General features: G+C 44.0%; 1 protein-coding gene and 1 long non-coding RNA gene across 3 annotated transcripts; both read left to right on the top strand.

Annotated features, from left to right (window-relative positions):
• Window positions 1-1,412: 1,412 nt before the first annotated feature.
• LPL (lipoprotein lipase) lies at window positions 1,413-18,127 on the top strand. 2 transcript variants are annotated; one of them, XM_040579103.1, is made up of 10 exons: window positions 1,413-1,667; window positions 8,555-8,718; window positions 8,853-9,032; window positions 9,841-9,952; window positions 11,128-11,361; window positions 11,585-11,827; window positions 12,938-13,058; window positions 13,873-14,055; window positions 15,231-15,335; window positions 16,351-18,127. In XM_040579103.1, the coding sequence occupies exons 1-10, from the start codon at window positions 1,589-1,591 to the stop codon at window positions 16,394-16,396; spliced, it is 1,467 nt and encodes a 488-aa protein (XP_040435037.1). In that variant the 5' UTR covers window positions 1,413-1,588; the 3' UTR covers window positions 16,397-18,127. The 2 variants fall into 2 exon arrangements, with proteins under 2 accessions (XP_040435037.1, XP_040435035.1); XM_040579101.1 differs by having other exon boundaries at window positions 8,552-8,718.
• On the top strand, window positions 1,711-5,891 carry LOC121080851. Its single transcript, XR_005825509.1, has 2 exons — window positions 1,711-2,402; window positions 2,464-5,891. It is a non-coding gene; the product is annotated as an uncharacterized LOC121080851 (long non-coding RNA).
• Window positions 18,128-18,724: the final 597 nt, after the last annotated feature.

Below are 18,724 nucleotides of genomic sequence, written 5' to 3'. Positions count from 1 at the left end.
TTGGCGGGGGGAAAAGAAAAAAAAAAAGAAGACATGAGAAAATTCTTGCTATTGTTTTGATGACAGGGTCTTGAACACTGGTTAGAGGATATGCTCAATACTTAGCAACCTGCAGCACAAACCGTAAGGAAGGCTCTCATCTTAGCCCCAGCCTCCTCACCACCTATCCCCTGCCTCTGACTCCCGTCTTCTCACACTGCCTCACCCACTTCCTTAGCCACCCTCCCTGACCCTGTTGCCCTGGTTGGTTGCCTCAGTTGGGAAGAAAGTCTCAGCATGATCAGTTTGCACTCTCATTAAATTCTTCCAATGCCTTTTGGATATAAATAGGGACTGGCAGTGGAGGAACTTCAAGTTGAGTCCTGGGAGAGATGTGTTCTCACTTACAGATATTCTGGTCTTTTAATGGAATCCAACGTTGCAAAGGTGACCCAGTTCTCTTACTCTCAAGCAACCTCTTATTGAATAGCCTTGCTAATATGAACCATATATATTTTAGTCTCCAAAGGTGCCTGGTCAGAGGAGAATCAGTTACCCTCAAAGTGAATCCCATTTCCTTCATGTTGCAAAACCCAGTGAGACCTCATTCCCTGTAACTGTCATAAGCCTCTTTACGAAGCTGGGCCTCTGACAACACACTGCACACTGAAACGGAATCTGGTCTTGTTATTAATTTAGTATTTCTCTATTACATGTCCTTACATAACTGATCTTTTACCCAGTGGCCACCAATGCAAAGCTGTTTGCAAACCATACTGCTGAGAGGAAGGCAGAAAGAGCTGAAAAGCTCAAACTTTGCATTTCTCCAGAGTACAGATGCAGTCTCCAGTGAATTTATGCTCCAAACTTGTATCCCCTTGAGTGCAGGCAAAACAAGACTGGCAACGGTTTTGCAAGGGAACAGCAGAAGGCTCCTTGCAGGCACCGAACTGGAAATGCAGTTAGCAGTTGGTTCCTGGTGCAAAAGCATGGATAAGATGGAAGATGTTATCTGGGGTGCAGGGGAGCTAGGTCGCCAGCAGCCCGGAGGACCAAGGGGGAGGGCGGCGGGGCCATAACCCGGCTGGCCGGGCACAGCGCCGGGGGAGAGGGCAGAGCTGAGGGAGGTGCGGGTGGCCAGCGGGAGGCAGGCTCGAGGGCTCTGAGCCGAGGGGCCCATGGACACCGATGCCAGCTGCCCGAGCTCCTGGGTCTCGCCCGAGCCGGGCCCGGCCGTGGTTACCCCTGGGTGACGCCGTGCCGAGGGCCGCGCCGCCCGCGGGCTGACCGGGACCGCGGCGCCCCCGCGGAGCAGCGCGGCCCCCGGGCCAGCCCCGCCCCGCCGCGCGCGCCCAATAGGTGTGGGGGCTCATTTGCATATTTGCATATTGGCGGGGACATAAGGGCCCGTGGAGGGCGCGGCAGTGGCATTGGGTGGGTGGGTCGTCGTGCTAGCCCGGGCTGTTCCCAGGGTGGTTCAGTGCCATCGCGTTATTGTTTTGCGCTGCAGCAGTATTTTCTTTCTGACCGCCCCCCCCCTTTTTTTTTTCTTTTCTTAATTTTATTTTACTTTTGCGCCGCGGCCGAGCGCAGGGCGAGGGAAGGCGCGATGGGGAGGAAGGCGTTTCTGGCTGCCGTCTGCCTCTGCCTGCGTTGGGCGGCTGCTCTGGGTGCGGCCGCCGGCGGCGGTAAGTTCGCGGCCCGGCGGGGAGCATAGCGCGGACCGCGCAGGGCCCGCGGTGCGGCGCGGCGGGGCTGCCGGGCACGCCTGTTGCGTTTGGTGGGGTGTGTGTGTAGGGGGAATGTCGCCGGCGTGGCGGGAAAGGGGGCGTTTGCAACTTGCAGGGCTCTCCCGGGGTGCTAGGGCTGCCGCGGAACCTGGGTGGCGTGAGCTGTCCTCGGAAGGCGCGGGAGAGCGATGCTCGGGGGACCTGTATTCTGTTAGGACAGAGCTGGAGCCGATTCCCTACCGGGATCGAAGGCACAAGCTGCCGGGCTGATGGCACAGGCTGTGGAGTTTTGGGATGTGTTTTCTTCCCCAGGTGCAAGGTGGCTTCCAAGTGTCCCTTGCCGCAGGTGGACTGGCACGGCGGTGGCAGCACGGTAGCGTCCTTCGGCTTACCGCAGGGCTAGGACCCTCTGTTCTGCATGGCACCCGCCCCATCCCATGGGAGTCCTGCATCCCAGCTTCCAACGGTCCTTGGTCTGAATTGTCAGAGGCAAGGCTGAGTTTCGTCAGTGTCATGATGATGTGTTTGGGCTGTAGATAATGCCTTTAATGCAGAAGAATTCACTAAGGAAAAAGTAGACAGAGGGGTGTACTCTCACAGTGTCTGTATATATACATGTGATTGTACTTGCACATAACCTGTTGTACCTGTGTTAGTGCATAGCCACCCTCCAGGCTAGAAGAAGTGGACCAGGTGTGAATGTTGTACCTGTGTTTGTGCATAGCCACCCTCCAGGCTAGAAGAAGTGGACCAGGTGTGAATGTTGACTACTAGATGTTCACTAATGCTCTCTTGGTTCATCACAACATGACTGGAGCTTTAATAAGCAAAGACAGTAGTTCTAGGAAGCCACTACTCCTCGAACTTAGGCTAGCAGTGCCCTATCACCGTCTTACTTTCTTACACTAATCTCTCACGATTGTCCTTAAAAGTCTACAGCCTTAGAAGAAAATGTGGCTGTAGCTCTTAGAGCTACTGTGTGGTACTAAAATGGAATGTGGAAACTGCTGTTTTTTTCACTGCAGATGCCTTTGTTACTTCCTTTGTGTACAAGGAAGCTGAAGGGAAGTATTCAAAAGTAAGTGGATGGGGTGCTAGGGCACAGCCAAAGGAATGTATTCTTGCTTTGAATCCAATCTTATGCCATCATGGCAATCAAAAGCAGTTTTCATCAAAGTATCGAAGTTTCATACAGTAAAATAACTATCTTCCCAGAAGAAGCTTTCATCTCTGTAGGAAGTGATTTTCTACAGACTTACTAATGATTACATTATTTCTCCCTAGGAACAGGTTATATGAAAACAGGTTGTGCGACCATCCTAAAGCTGTCCAAGCCTTCAGTCCCACACTGTCTTGCACACCACCGTGAAAAGATGTTTTAAATCACGGAAAATTCATGATCCAGTCTGCCAGGAATCCAGAGTATTTAACAAACAACATGGGCAGAGATATTCTAGGTGGAGGGAACACTGGTGTTCCAGGAAAAGATAAAAACATTACTAGGAATACATTCTGATCTCTATTTCTGCCAGTGTAAATCCACAACTGGGAGTTACAGCAGACTTAAACTCTTGTGTGATGTTAGCTGCTGACTTTTGCTATGGTGGTGTTTGGGATAGACCTACCAGGGCAGCTGTGGCGTGGCCTTTCCAGAAAAAATGCATTTCTTAGAAGACTTAGAGGTGAGGCTGTCAGGCATCAAAACTGTGCTAGAGAATAACATGAGCACTAGCACACCTAAAAGTTTGCTGGAATGTCTCCTGTGCAGGAAGTACTTGCTTGGTACAGCTTTCTCAGGCATCTTTTCCTCTATATTACTGCAAATGGTGACAGTGATTGCATTTTATTGTCTTGGGCTAATTCCGAATATCCCAGAGGGACTGATGGATGGCAAGAGCTCTGCTGGATTGAGTTACAAGCCTCCCAGCTGCAGCTGAGTAAGGGTTTATTTGACAGGGAGTGCCTTAGAGAGGGGTGAGCACTTGTGTGCACAGTGCAAGAACAGCAGTTTGCCCTTGTTTTGCCAGCTGCAGGACTTGAGGTGGGAGAAGCTGCTCAGCATCTCAGCTTGGGCCCAGATGCTTTTCAGAAGTGTTGCTCTTTCTGTTGACTCTGCCTGGGAAGTGAAGGAGAAGGTACTCTCAGGGCTCTGCCATTAAGGAATACATAAATAAACTTGAAGTTGTAATTTCTTTACAGTAACCAGTCTTGTGGGGTAGATTTCATGGGCTTGCAACACATAGTACACTGTCTGTTTTTCAACTTATAGTGTAGATCAAATGAAATGATAATAATTTCTATAATACAGCCCCTTTATTTCATCTGACCACGAGTTTGCTTCAGAACTCGTTTAGGAATTCAGTATGAGTGATGATCCTAATGTTGGTCATCAGCTGAGGGAAGAGTTACTCCCGTTAACTCCAGCTGGTTATTTAAATGTTTGATGTTATGTGCAGATGCTGGCTCCAGTGCATATTTGTGTGTGTGCATTTCAGTGTGGGCTTGAGTTTACACGGTCTAGCTGTATAATTTCTAATGATCTTTGCACTTAGCTAACAGTATTTCCATTTCTGTGTACATAATGCTAGGAAACTGTTGTTTATCAAAGATTACCTTTTCCAAAACCATAGTCAGGTGCACTGATTCTGGCAAACGCATTGTTACCATTACTGGCATCCTGTATCTGATGTGGGCAGTTTAACTTTTGATTTATATTCCAGATGCTGTTACTTCCTCAATACTCACATTCTCCACCCAGCTGACCAGTGATAAACAGTTTTCTTCACCAAAATCAGTTGCCAGGTTGCCTTGAGCTTCCCATGAAGCAGCCTTGAAGCTGAGTTCTCTTGATTAGTATGTAAACTTTGTATTTGTACTGTGTCAGAGTGGTTAAAGGTAGTGGGATGCTTGCAAAATCGATAGGAGTCCCTAACTGAATGGAGTTCTACAAATTGTAAGTCCAAAGTGTCACAAGGTTTGAACAGGAAAATGAAACTACTAATTTTTCACAGTTTCTAAGCTTTTTTTCTTGTGCTTCTTGGGAGTTCTAAGATACTCTGTATTGCTTGACATACAGGACAAAGTCTTTAAAATACGAAAGCTAAGATTATTGAAGTGGAGGTGTAAGAAAAGGATCAGAAATTTTGCAAGGCGTGACCAAGTGATGGGAGTTTGTAGGCTGTTAGAAAAGACAACTCTGATCTGAAATTGGTGGTTTCATTCTTAATTCCACTCGCTTTTCAGTTCCCTAAATAATCCCTTTGTTGGTCACCTTGTTAACTGCAAGCACGTGGCAGTGACCAGAAAACTTTTGTAGCAGGTCCTTGTATGGGTAAAGTTTCTGCAATATGGAACACATGCCTTTATACATCTGCTGAACTAAGCCTGGGAAAATGTGTTTTTTAGCAAAAGCATGGATTTTTTTGTCTATGCATTTTTATCTCCAGGTCTGTTTCTCTTCAAGGCCTTGTTTAGAAATGCATTAGTGTTCAGACTTTAATTCTTGTCACTAAAAACTATTCCAGTGTCTCAGTAATGATGCATATAGATTTATCTAATTTCTGTATCTACGTTATGATGCAAATTCAGGTAAACTTCCATCCACCTTTCAGAAGCATGCTGAAGACTCCCCATTTCTGGGTTCTCCCTGGTTTAGTTAATTTCGGTTAAAACATGTTTTAACTAACCAGTGGTGAATCTGTACATGGACTGTCTGCATTTCTTTGGCTTTGTGTAAGGCTGTGAGAATGAGACCCAATTGTGTGTCTGGCTCAGCTAGAACATGATTCAAGGAGATCTCTCACTTCATGAGGAAAAGGTCTGTGACAAAGGTCTGGTTCTGAATAATTTTTTTAAATAGACCAAGGTACTTCATGAGGTACAAGAGTAGAAGTGGGAAATGCTGGTTTTCTGAAGTGATATGTTTTGTAGTGTTTCTGCTGCAGTTTAAAGGATGATACATACAGATGTCCATATGTGTGGAAAATGTGATCTACAGAAGGTGGGAAATGATGTGGCACTGCAGCATGAGTGTAGCACAACCTGAGGTGTAGACAAGTTATCTTATGCTCTAAGTCATAGAGAATCTGCGAAGCCAAACTCTGGGAAATTTTGAGGATAGCTTCTGAATGAGCGTATCATTAATAAGTAGGTAACAAATCCTACCCCACACACTTCCCTCATCCAGAGGGTATCTTGCTGATGAAAATTGAGCATACGTGGACATTGGACTAGGCAATACTTTGTGTGCCTGTAAATATGCTAATAATAATTTATTCTGACTTTTTCTCGTATAACATAACTAAATGAGCAGAGTGGCCTCCTGCCATTTCTCAAACTCCTGAGCTGTTGCTCTGCAGCTGCTTGTTTCCTGGTGGTGACTGCATCTTAGGGCTCCGATGTCTTCAAATCCCACCCAAAAATTTTTAGGCACAAATATTTGAGAAGCACTGTGCACATCTTCAGTGTTAGGTGCCGCTGTATTGCAACTTTTCTAAGTGCACCTTTAAGTGCGGTGCACTTAAAATTATAAATTTAATTTATTGCAAGCTTATTTCCAGAAGCAATGCAGGCTGAACTTACATGCAAATTCTAGCATGTGTTTGTAATTGAAAACACACTGCAAGACAGGGTATCCGTTTCATTCAGATTTTGGCTGATTATCAGATAGGTTTAATTCAGAAAGGAAATGATATCCAAGTATGAAAGGAAGCACTATTAACTTGTGAGCAGGTGGACTATTCTTGTTAGCCTTCCTGTGCGGGGCGGGAATGATCATAATTGGAAGTCCTTGCATTGTACGCCTTGCCGCTGAAAGTTGTTCCTGGTCCTGTCAAGGTTTTACTAATTCACTGCTGAGTGAAAAGTTACAGTTGGTACCTAACCAGCTGGCCTTTGGGATGTTTTCTGGCTTAGAAGTAAACAGTGAAAGTCTAAAGATTTGTTCCAGAAACAGTTTTTTGTGTGGTCTCTGTGAGAAAATGATGTTTTGAGTGTAAAAATACAAGAAAGGGGCAGCTTCTGAGAAAGATCAGCATTTGGTTAGTTTGGTAGATTTTGGTTTCAGTAGGTAAAGTCTTATATTCACCATTATGTGAATGAACTTTATCCCCTTCTTTAGGGGGAAGGGGGCCGTCAGTGTAGTTAGCCAGGTTTAGCTAGCTAACCAGCCTAGTGCAGTCAAGACCAAAACCTAAAGCTGAGCGCTGCCTCTGTTCAGCCAGCGGTTCTTGTTACCTGCCTGCATGTGCCTTGCTTTCAGCAGGTGAGAAGTCCTGATGAGCTTGGGCAAAGTTAATTAAGCTGTTGATTTCGGATGTCGGCAGTCTCTCTGAGGCTTGCATGTGAGCCTTTGTTGCCAGCCTGTTTCACATCTCATGGAAGAGGTTAGACTCTGGTTTCTGTGGCCCCTCAGGCACAGCAGGAACCTCCCAGACTTTATACAGCTACCTGAGGGCAAAGTGAGGTTGAGCCTGAGTCAGTGTCCTGCTGAGTATGGTAGCTTGAATGAGAAGACCAGAAAAAATAAGTTTTAGGGGGGGAAAAAAAAAAGTTCATTATATTTGTTGCCTCTGGGTGATGCAGCACAACTTTATGGAGAAATACAAATCTACCAGTTATCATAGAAAACTTGTTCAGCAATGGGCGAAAGAAAAGGAGTGGAAATCTCTTTTGCATGTCATCAGGTCCTCCTCACTGTGTCCCTTTGCATTCCCTACAGTGGCTTGGAGCCATTCATTAATGTGTGTTTAGGAGTTTGTGAAAGCTTGGTAGTCATGATGCCAGGAAACAACACTGAAGAAGACAGAGTTGGTCTGAGTTCAGCTGCACTTGGGAAACAGGCAATCAATATTTGCTGAATGCAAGTTGCCAAAGTAAGGCTTGGTTTTCAAAAAGCATTGAAGTTTTAAGTCCACAGTTAATTACAGGCTCTGTTGGATATAGAGGTAATTAAGTGTTGAATCAGATGTAAAAAGAGGAGGTATTTAAGTTTCTTTCCAGACAAAGGAAATGGTAAGCATGAAGCCTTGGCAGGAACAAAAGGAAAATTTTTGTTTTGAAGCTGGAGAGAGTTCTCCAAGTGATCTTTTCAGGCCATCACATGCTTTATTACCACCAGTACATGATCTTCCCCAGCCCCTGGATTCAAAACAGGCTGAGGAAGATTTTTTTTCTGCAGTGTTGCTTATCAGATGGTCTGAAAAAATAGTGCCTTCAAAATACAGGCTTGTGCTTTGCTAGTGCAGTTTCCGTAATGGGTGTCTGATGTTCTCACTTGCTGTTTGTTGGTGAAAAGTTAAAACTAGCATTTTGTAAAACAGTGGTGAGTTTGCAGCTCTTATTTTTAATCCACTGCAACTACTGTGTACTATAAAGAGCCTTCTTTGGCAGTGATTATTGGTGTTGTGGAAGATGCACCACAGAAATATGTAATAGTATGGTAGGAACTTGCTGCTTTCCTGCATATACTGTCTATGACTGTCCTGAACTGTGGTAATTTCCTGTTTAATTGTATCTATATATCTATAAATATACCTGTTTATATTGGGTTCCTGTTAATAACATAATGGGGAAAATAGTGACTCCTAAAAGGAATTCATACCTCTCTGACAGCTGGCCAGATTCTCACTGCTTTAGCAGGATCTTGGAGGGCAAACGATTTTCACTCTTTGATTCCATCTTTGCATGGTGGCTGTTTTGTCACAAAAGGAGTGCTGTATGAAATGAAAAACACATGCCCCATTTCTTGGCCAATCCTGATACCTCTCCAACATTGTAGCTTCTGAACTGTTTGTCCTAATACTCCTAAAACACTGATGCACGTTTCCTGTGCTCTTTCATAGCAGAAGCAGAGACCAGTTTTGAGGGAATTGAGAGCAAGTTCTCCTTACGGACGCCTGCAGAGCCCGATGAGGATGTCTGCTACCTGGTTCCTGGGCAGGTGGACAGCCTGGCACAGTGCAACTTCAACCATACCAGTAAAACCTTTGTGGTGATCCATGGGTGGACGGTAAGAAGAAAGGGGAGGAATCTCCCTTTAACCACACTCCTGATAAACTATGCTGTGCTAGGTACATCAGCTGAGGTGTCTACACACCACGGATAATATTAAGACATCTTTTTTTAATTAAAAAACCCCCACAGGTGACAGGAATGTATGAAAGTTGGGTCCCGAAGCTGGTGGATGCTCTGTACAAGAGAGAACCCGATTCAAACGTCATTGTGGTGGACTGGCTAATTCGAGCTCAGCAGCACTACCCAGTGTCCGCTGCATACACTAAGCTGGTGGGAAAGGATGTTGCTATGTTTATTGACTGGATGGAGGTAAGACATGTAGTCACACGTCTCACATTTGACATAATGATGTCGGAGACAAAACAGCAATGATGCAGCTGTGTTAACCGTCTCCTATTGGGTAGATGGAATTAAGCTGTTGCAGACAGTGCTTTTGTTGGACTAGTAAAATCCCAGCTTTATTGTAGTAGTTCTCTCTTAATGCAAGGAGGCCTCTTACAGTGCATTCCAGAAACTTCATCTTGTGGACTGTGGAGCCCTGTGAGTCCACAGTATTTCAGAACGTTCTGCAGCTATGAAAGACACAGCCCTATATATCAGGGGTCCTCAAACTACGGCTCGCGGGCCGGATACGGCCCCCCAGGGTCCTCAATCCAGCCCCCGGTATTTACAGACCCCCCCCCCAGGGGTTGGGGGGGAAACCAAGCAGCCGCAGATGGCTGCCTGCCACTGCATCCGCGCTGGCCCCTGGTTAAAAAGTGTGAGGACCCTTGCTATATATTATGCAGCAGCCAGCCCTTGAGAAACAAAGTCTGCCCTGCCTTTGGGAAATACTTAGAAGAACTGAAACTGGTGAGGAGGGGGTGGTGGAAAACCTTCAATATACACAGCCCTATGGTCTGTCCTTCATTCTGCATTCCTCTCTGCTTAGATTTTTTTCTTAAGTTAACTAACTCAAGTGACCTAGTATGCCATAAAATTGTGTTAATTGTATTTAGTGTTCCTTCTGTTATTCCTGGCTCAAAGAAATCCCAGTGTTTACAAAACATTTTCCTTTGTGTCTGCTAATGTTTTCCTATTTGACTTCAAACTTTAAATAAATTGCTCTCTTCTGCAGGAGCAATTCAATTATCCTCTCAACAATGTCCACTTGCTGGGGTACAGTCTAGGTGCACATGCTGCTGGGATTGCTGGGAGCCTGACCAAGAAGAAGGTGAACAGAATTACTGGTAAGAACACCTGTGGTTGTAGAGTGGAGAGTTCTGTCTCTTGCATGCTGAAATACTATGTTCCTCTGGAAAATCACTGGAATAACTTTGGCTTTTCGGCAGCGCCTAGGTTATCTGTTCATGCTTTATTAAATCAGCAGGGCTGGTATTTGTGTAGTAGAACTGCAAAAGGTTCAGAAGAGAACAGCAAAGGTGATGGGTGAGAAGCCTTGATCTGCTTCTGCACAAAGAATGAGTGAGTAGGCAGGGATTCATTGGCTGTGAAAAGTGACTATCTGGGGAAATGTAACTGAGACTGGCCAAATCTCCAAATCCCCGAATGGCTTGGGGAAGGTCACAGTATCTCTTGCAGCATGAGAACTTCAGGTGGTTGTCTTCACCCAGGCAGTCATCCCTTGCAGCTGGTGGAAGCTGTTTCAAAAAGAACAGGAGGTAGATCCTCCTGCAGTGGCTGTAGTACCTGCAGAACTCATTGCTGTGGGACCTTTACCGTGTGGTCAAGTACTCACAGTAAAGAGGGAGGCAGCTCAGACTGGGTGAGGCTAACCAGGGGTGGGCAGCCCAGGTGCCTAACCCTGGCTGAGGACTGCAGAAAAGACATGTCCCTTCAGCTTTGCCCTCAGCCATCTCTCAAGCTCTTGTCTGGCTCCAAGAGAGTACTCTATCACTGGCAGGGTAGTTCTGGCTGTGTTTGATGTCAGTGTTGCTGCAGCTTGACAGTTCACCATAATAATCCCCTCCCCCTTAGGCATGTAGACAGTGAAGCTCTTGTTTGTTTCCCACCTGTTCCCCTAGCAGGGAGTTAGCAGCAAGACATTTTCCACACTTCAGATAGAAATTTTGCAATTCTTGACAAGAGAGGAAGACACTTAGAAAATATTTAGTAGCTTGTTTCTTCTTTCCACTGTAAATGTTACAGCTGTGACGAAGCTAGCTCTGCTTCTTTACATGTTTACATACACCTCATTTTTTAAACAGTGACAGCTTTTCAAGGTAGTGTATTTGATTCTCCTGTACACATGAATGCTACTAGAAATGATCCCACTGTAATGTCTGCAGTGACACCAACACCATCTGCAATACTGCAGCCCAGTGTGGTAGCTGTTTGGCATTTGTGATCAGTGTCTTTGGCAGATAGTAATCTTAAGTTTTTCTTTGTGGTTTGCCCCGTAAAGGGCTGGATCCAGCTGGTCCTACCTTTGAATATGCCGATGCCCTCATCCGCCTCTCACCAGATGATGCTGACTTTGTAGATGTTCTACACACTTACACTCGAGGCTCTCCAGACCGCAGCATTGGGATCCAGAAGCCTGTTGGACACATTGATATTTATCCTAATGGTGGAGGTTTCCAGCCAGGTTGCAACTTAGGAGAAGCACTCCGTCTGATCGCTGAAAAAGGCTTTGCAGGTGAGACTGCTGTGCAATAGTGTAACATCCAAAGGGAGATCTTCAATAGCCTGCAGGCTTCCTGCAAGCAATGATCTCTGAGAGGCACAGGAACTCGATCTTTTAAGTGTTTTTAAAGTCATCCTATGAAGTCCAGCTCTGGCATAGTAGATTGTGCCTGCTTAGGGATTTATATCATTATATGCATGTGTGTATAAATATTACACATTTTCATTTTTTCAAGATGTGGACCAGCTGGTAAAATGCTCCCATGAACGATCCATCCACCTTTTCATTGACTCCCTCCTCTATGAAGAAAAGCCCAGCATGGCCTACCGCTGCAACACAAAGGAGGCCTTTGAGAAGGGTCTCTGCCTCAGCTGTCGGAAGAACCGCTGCAATAATTTGGGTTACAAGGTCAACAGAGTGAGAACAAAGAGAAACACCAAAATGTACTTGAAGACCCGTGCTCAGATGCCTTATAAAGGTAGGTCCTGCTTGCTTACTGGTGAGCAAGGCTGGTAGTTTTTTGCTTAATTGTGTGTCAGGATGGGTGTGTGCTGCAGGTGACAATATTGCTGCTTTGGTGCCTATGGTGAGCAGGGGTGAAGCTTGCCTGCAGTTCAGTGTGAAGCGCAATCGCAGAAAAAGTAGCGTCATCTTACTCACAGTAAGACAGAGGTAAGAGGATAGAATAAAGGATGATGTTTGTAACAAGTTTCTAAGTAGCAAATTTAAGATTTGCTCCGCAGCCTGGCCTCTTGGAGCAACTGAGTCTTGAAATTTTTTTCAGTATTTTTCAACCAAATGATTTTTATTTTCCTGCTGCTGGGGAAATAGCAGAGCTCAGCCTGATGAGCCACAGCTTTAAAGATGTGCAACCATCAGACTTAGCTTTTTGTAGTACCTTTGCCAGGGGGGCACCAGCCCATGTTAAAATATCACAGCACTTTTGATTCCTGTTGCCACGGTGGTAGGTCTGAGAAGGATGCTGCCTGAAAGAACTGGAAGGCTTTGAGCTAGGGAAATAGCTTCTGAGTTGGATTTTACTACTTTTAAAGCTAGGCAGGAAAAAAATAACTGTACCACATGGTATGGTCATCGCATGCATTGTGTCATAGACCAGAATCAGAGGGCATATTCCTGCAGTGTTAGAACAGCTGCAAGACTAGAGATTTGTTGGCATTTGGTGCTTAATCTGCAAGTGTCAGTGGGTTGAATTTTTTTTTCACTAAGGCTCCTGTATGAGAAGGACAGAACTCATTTGTTTCAAGTCAAGGACAACAAGTCTTACACATTTATAACAGGTTTGAAGGTGATACTGCAGACTCTGGGGTTATAATAGTGGCAGTCCACTTAAATGCAGACTTCAGTTGCAAGAACTGCAAAGGTGTTTTTTAACTGTGATTGCCTTGCATCCTAATCTTTACCTAGATAATGCCCTAGGTACCTGCAGAGAGCTAAACTCCTCAGTTTAGTGATGTTGGCATAGTCTAGCCTAGGTTTACACAGGGGTTTTTAGGTGGCTTTGTCACCAGCAGTCTCTTCAGAGGTTGATTTTTTTCCTAATGGCCTTCTTTCTTTTATGTTCTTCCAGTCTTTCATTACCAGGTCAAGATCCATTTCTTTGGAAAGACTAATACGACCAAGACAAACCAGCCATTCCTGATCTCTCTCTATGGCACTCTAGATGAGAGTGAGAACATTGCTTTTACACTGTGAGTAGCTACAGAAACAACTACAACACACTGTTGAGTCTGCCTAAATTTCTTACAGCCCCAGCTGAAAAAGTTGCTCTAGCTTACAGGGTCCCAGAATGTGCCCTTGTCCTTGATCAAGGGAGTGTATCCACTGCTAAAGCTAATGATCTAAGCTCTATAGGAGCTGTTCTTGATCAGAGATCTGAAATATAGAAATGTGAATTCTGACATGTGGTTCAGCCTAGTAGGATTTTTATCTGATGTGGCACGTTTCTTGTTTCTTTTGCTTTTCGCTGTCTTTAAGCCATGTTCCAGCTGAACATAGCTGAGTTAAGCTTCTGAAAAGCAGACTGTAACCTGTAGTTGTTGTCTGGGTCTGAAGGCGTCAGTGCAGAAGCAAAGGGAGATGTGAGATCTGCTTCCACAGCTCTGCAAATAAGTAGAACTCTGTGCTTGCATCCCTGCACATGGGCTGGCAGGGAGTGGGGCTGGAAAGCACCAAAGTCTGTCTTCTATTCTGAGGAACCTAAGTTGTTCTGGCTAGTGCTTGTCTGGCTTCTCTGAGAGCCGTGAGTGCTCGAAAAGACACCGTTTGCATGGCAGTCTGTCCCAGGATTTTTACCAGCCTTTCTGTGGGAAGCTTTCCTTGTGCCTGTACAAAAGCTCAAGGTGGTTTTTTCCCCTTATTCCATCCATCAGAACTATGTGGAAGGTTGCTTCCTTCTTCTCTGAAGTGCATGAAGTCTTGGTTCTGTTTTGCCTTAATTTTCTTTCTGTCCAACAGTTTCCATTTTTTTGTTGTTTTTTTTTTTCCTTATTCCCCTCCCTGCAGGCCTGAAGTCTCCTCAAACAAGACCTTCTCCTTCCTGATTTACACAGAGGTGGACATTGGTGACCTGCTTATGCTGAAACTGCAGTGGGAGAAAGACACTTTCTTCAGCTGGTCAGACTGGTGGACTCCTTTTACATTTGACATCCAGAGAGTCAGAGTGAAATCAGGAGAAACTCAGAAAAAGTAATTTTGATTGTTATAAGCTGTATTGGTTATAATTGACAGTGTTTCCTGATTCCTGGTAGCTTGCAGGGCAGGACAAAGCACAGAAAGCGGTTATAAATGGGTGCAGCACTGATAATAAGGGCTCCAGTGGCACCAAACCAGCATTTTTATGTCAGCCAGGTTCAGTTACTTGCTTTCACTGGGATCTGCAATCTGTAGTTTTACTCCCACAGAACTAATTTGCATGCCACTATTTCATATGCCTCAGGGTAGTTACAATATGCAGGAGAGGATCTCCATGAACCAGCATCTCTGATTGTATTTGCAGTTACTCTCTTCCTTTCTCTTGCTGAGCATTTACATAGGTTTTCTTGTGAAGAGTATGCTTAAAAAGAGATTTTTAGAAAGCCTTCCAAAAGTGCATTTGCACAAGAAATCATGGCTTTGTTAAGCTGGATTTTTCTTGGGGTTTGAATACCTGAATGGTGGGTAAAAACTGAAATATGTGACTGTTGCCGGACATTGCTAAAGCATGAATGTTAAAACAGCAAAATCTGAACAGAACTGCTTTGACCCAAATTTTTTTAAATACTTATGTGCACTAGACGTAAGATCTGTTAGAAAAATGGACCTGGAACAGGGTATGCATGTCCTGTGTACAGTATTGTGAATAACATGTTCCTCCCTTGAATAAACAAGGCAGTCACTTGATCAAAGAACAGTTATCAGAGCTGAACAAATACAGGGGTGGGGAAAGTACTGATAAATAGGAAAGCGACTGCTCAGGTTTGCTGGAATTGACAACCTGTTTTGTTTGCAAACATTTGAGGGAGTAAGGGTTTCTTCCAAGATCACTCACCTGACAAAAGTCACACAAGGACTTGTGTAAATAAAGATCCAGAGACTTTGAGATGGAGTTGCTGCTCCCTTAGCCACAAGAAGATTTTACGCAAAGTACCAGCAAAAGTTACGGCTGCAGTTTGAGGTCCACGCATAATGCGTTCACCAGTTTTTCTTGCGCAGTGTTTCTTTTGTCACAAAATTCTTTTAAAAATAATTTTCTCACAGGCTTGTGAAGTAGTAGTGCCCCACATGGCAAAGTATAAAGACTGCTTCCAAGCACCAGTCCTGTCCCTGCAGTTAAAAAGAGACATCTGGCTCAGCCATATGATTGTCCAATATTTATTCCACAGGGTGGTGTTCTGTTCTCGAGATGGAACCTCACATCTCAGTAAGGGAGAAGAAGCAGCAATATTCGTTAAATGCTTGGAGCAGCCCATCAACAAGAAGAGAGAAGGGTATGAGTGATCACTGTTATTTTTGGGTTTGGGGGAAACCTGAGTGGTAGCAGGAGGATTAGAAAAACTTCCCGATTTAGTTGACTTGGGCAGTAGTCCTCTCAAGGCTTCAGAAGCATCACATCACAGCTCAGACTAACCTGAGGTTTGCTTGTGGCTGCTGTGGTAGCTTAAATCACCGCCCCCCCTCCCCCTCCCCCCCCCCCCCTTTGGTTATCTGCTAACCATCTCCTTGTGTGGTTGTTAGCATGTCTGAAAAGCAAGTACTAGTCATTGCCTCTCACATTCATATGGTGGCCAAGTACAAATGACCGTTGGAGGGTTTACAGGCAAGGCACTAACAAAAAGAGGAAAGTGTGCCTCTGTCTAAAGAAGCCCTGCATTTACCCTTAATTGAGGAACATTTGAACACCCATACTGAGTCAGTCCAGAGCCCACTCTCCCTCACTGGCCAGCAGCAGATTCAGATGCCAGTACAGAAGCTGAGCAAGCATACATAGGTGTGCTCTCGGTGCGCGCTGTTTTCTGCTGGCAGCTGTCAGGTGAGTGACTTTCTGAGATTTGCATCTCTGACTTGGACTGGAGATTGTTTAAAAGCCTTTGATGCACTTTAATTTTTTAATCAATGATTTTTCTGACCCAGAGTAAACTTTAAAATGTGGGGCCAGCTTTATTTGGACTTTATCCACTAAAGTTTGAGCTGGGGAAGTGGTTATATTTATTTTAGTGCAATTGCTGTGTGTGAAAGGTCTCATGGGGACGCTTCTAAACAGAGATCTAGTTATGGATAAAAAGGCATGTGTGTAGACCTTCACTCGAGGACAATGACCTGGAGAGGCCTTGAGAGCTCTATGTGTATCTGATATGTAAAATCAAGCAGCAGCCAGGAGAAGTCCAATCACAAAACTTGTTTCCCTGTTAAGTAGTATTTTTTAATCCTAAGTTTCAAAGATAAGACAAGAAAGAATAAGTATTTTACATCTTCTTCCTCAACTTATCTGTCTTTTCCCCACAGAGCCAAGAAAGCCTCTAAAGAAAATTCTGCTCGTGAATCTGCTTAAGTGACAAGAATGAAGATTTTCCACAATGGGGAGGAAGAGAGTCTGTTCGTCCCCATGGACTGGATGTTCAGAACCAAATATATAGAAATATTTATCCACTGCTGGCTTTTTTTGCCTGCTATTCCTAGCTATCTTAAGAGACTTCTTGCAAGGAAGTCTCAGCATACAGAGTTACTAACCATAAAGATACATTATCTACATAGTTAACAAGAAACCCACAAAACAACTTGCCAAAGGCTTGAGTGCTGGAAAGGAATAAGTAATTTTGCTTAATCATGGTGCCTTGTGACAAGGTTTCTTGACATCAGATGTTCTATAGCAATTTTCTAGTATTTATTGCAAAGAAGCAAAACCAAACCTGGCTTTTCTTTCTTTTCAGAAGTCTTCTGAAATGGGACAAGTTGTTTTTTGGCTTGGCTAGCTGAATTTTCAGACAGTTCAGTGGCTAGACTTCACTGTCTTGTGTGTTTGGCAAATGAGTAGGTTTCTCATCAAAAACCACCTTTGTATTACCAGAAGGTGTTAGGCACTGCACTGACTTGATATGGGGATGAATTTTCTAGTTTGTGGTTATGAATGTGTTTTACTGGGGGTAGATGCCAGTGCCACTTAGCAGTAGGTATGATCTGTTAAGCTATATACTTCTATGCAGCTTAGTCTGGAATACATAGCAGTTGTAGGAGAAGACAGCAATACCAGTGTCCTGTGCAGGCATTCAGTTTTTCATCTGTGCTTTCATTCCTTGAAAATGAAAATATCTAGCCTCTAACACTGTGAATAAGGAACTGCAAAGAAAATTGAGCTATCAGAAACTGCAGGAAACAGATTTTTATTTTTATTTTTTTTAAAAAAATTCTCACTACTTGCTTGCATCCCATGTGCCAAAACTGTGACAGTTTCTCTGCTCTTTGACACCAAATGTCAGTCATGCAGCTGAGTGGCTGCTGTATGCAGTCTTCAGCGCAAGTGAAACCGCTTGACAGGTGACAAGCATGCTCATGCTTCCTTATGCTGGAATTGTGACTGCCAGTGACCCACCTTGGTTTGGTGCCTGACTGTGATACAGTGCTAGTTCCTAGGAGCTGCTTAGTTTTCTGACATGAGGTAGAATTCAGCAAGGAGCAGGAGCTGTGACAGTTAAAAGGAGCCTGATTGTGTGATGCACAAGAATGAATGCTTTGAAAAACACTTGAATTAGACATCCTGCAAGTTGCCAAAAATGGGTATCTTGAAGGCATTCTGCATTCCCTTTAAGCAACATGTAATTTTTTCTAGTGCTCTGAAAGGTTCAGTAGCCCTGGTTTTAGCTTTCTAGAAGATAAACAAAGTACTGGGGAGGCAGAAGGTCTTCAAGGTAGACACTTAGAGAACTGCAGTGTGAGCTATTGATGCTGGCTTTTGTAGTCTTTTCCTGCATGTGCAAGACAGTGTGGAGGTGGTGATTTCTCCAATGTCATTCGATCTTGCAAGCAAAACCAACATGTATGCATTTATATGCACGGTTTGGTTTTTTTTTTTCCCAGCCATGGCTGCTAGTATATTTGGGGATAAAAATCTGAAACAGTGCAATATGTTGGGATATTAATAACTCTGAAATTGCTCACATTTGATTTCCTAACCCTTAAACTATAGCAGAGATGTGATGAGTCACTGAGGGTGGGGCTGAGTATTGAGCCACTGCATTTGAGACCTCTAAAAATAAATACAATGATATATTCCCTATAGACTTCACATTTTGTTGCAATTTTCTCTTAAGAGTTACTTTTTTTTGGAAATGAGGTGTCTGAACAGATGTGCTCTTAATACAGGATCAAATACAAACACATACAGAACGTGGATACAAAGTAGTGAAGGTTCTTGTACATGAGGACACATGATTTGGCTTTGGATGTTATTTATTAGCTGTAAATAAGATATTTATGTGTGTAAAGGTAGTTTGTATATATTGCTAAAGTTGCTGACAGTCAGTACATTAGTACAGTTGTGTGGTATTAATCCTGTATATAGCTTTCAGAGAGATTATTATCAACAAACCACTTACACTGCATTATTTCCTATGTGGTTAATACTTTTTTTAAAGAAGCTCCTCAGTTTTGTACAAAATGGAAACCTATGGTTTTAATAAAATTCTCAAACTGATGCCAAAGTCAGTAGTTTACTTTTGATGAAACAATCTGCTCTATATCTTTTATGTGAAGGCCACAGCCTTTTACTTGGCGTCTGGGGTAAAAAGATGGGGTAGTTCTGATTTTATTTTTTTTTTTAAAACAATGTGTGATTTTGGGGGTTTTTTTCTTCCCATTTCCTTTTGGGAAATGTAAAATCCAC

The sequence above is a fragment of the Falco naumanni genome, chromosome Z (assembly GCF_017639655.2).
Source record: "Falco naumanni isolate bFalNau1 chromosome Z, bFalNau1.pat, whole genome shotgun sequence".
NCBI lineage: Eukaryota > Metazoa > Chordata > Aves > Falconiformes > Falconidae > Falco > Falco naumanni.
The sequence above is the reverse complement of the archived record's forward strand: the minus strand, read 5'-3'. Positions and strand labels throughout refer to the sequence as shown.

Excerpts from the sequence above, each read along its gene's own strand:
- LPL (XM_040579101.1), top strand. The coding sequence starts at position 1,589 with ATGGGGAGGAAGGCGTTTCTGGCTGCCGTCTGCCTCTGCCTGCGTTGG. Across the intron at positions 1,668-8,551 it reads GGGTGCGGCCGCCGGCGGCG|CAGAAGCAGAGACCAGTTTT; the intron begins GTAAGTTCGCGG and ends GCTCTTTCATAG. Across the intron at positions 14,056-15,230 it reads TCAGGAGAAACTCAGAAAAA|GGTGGTGTTCTGTTCTCGAG; the intron begins GTAATTTTGATT and ends TTTATTCCACAG.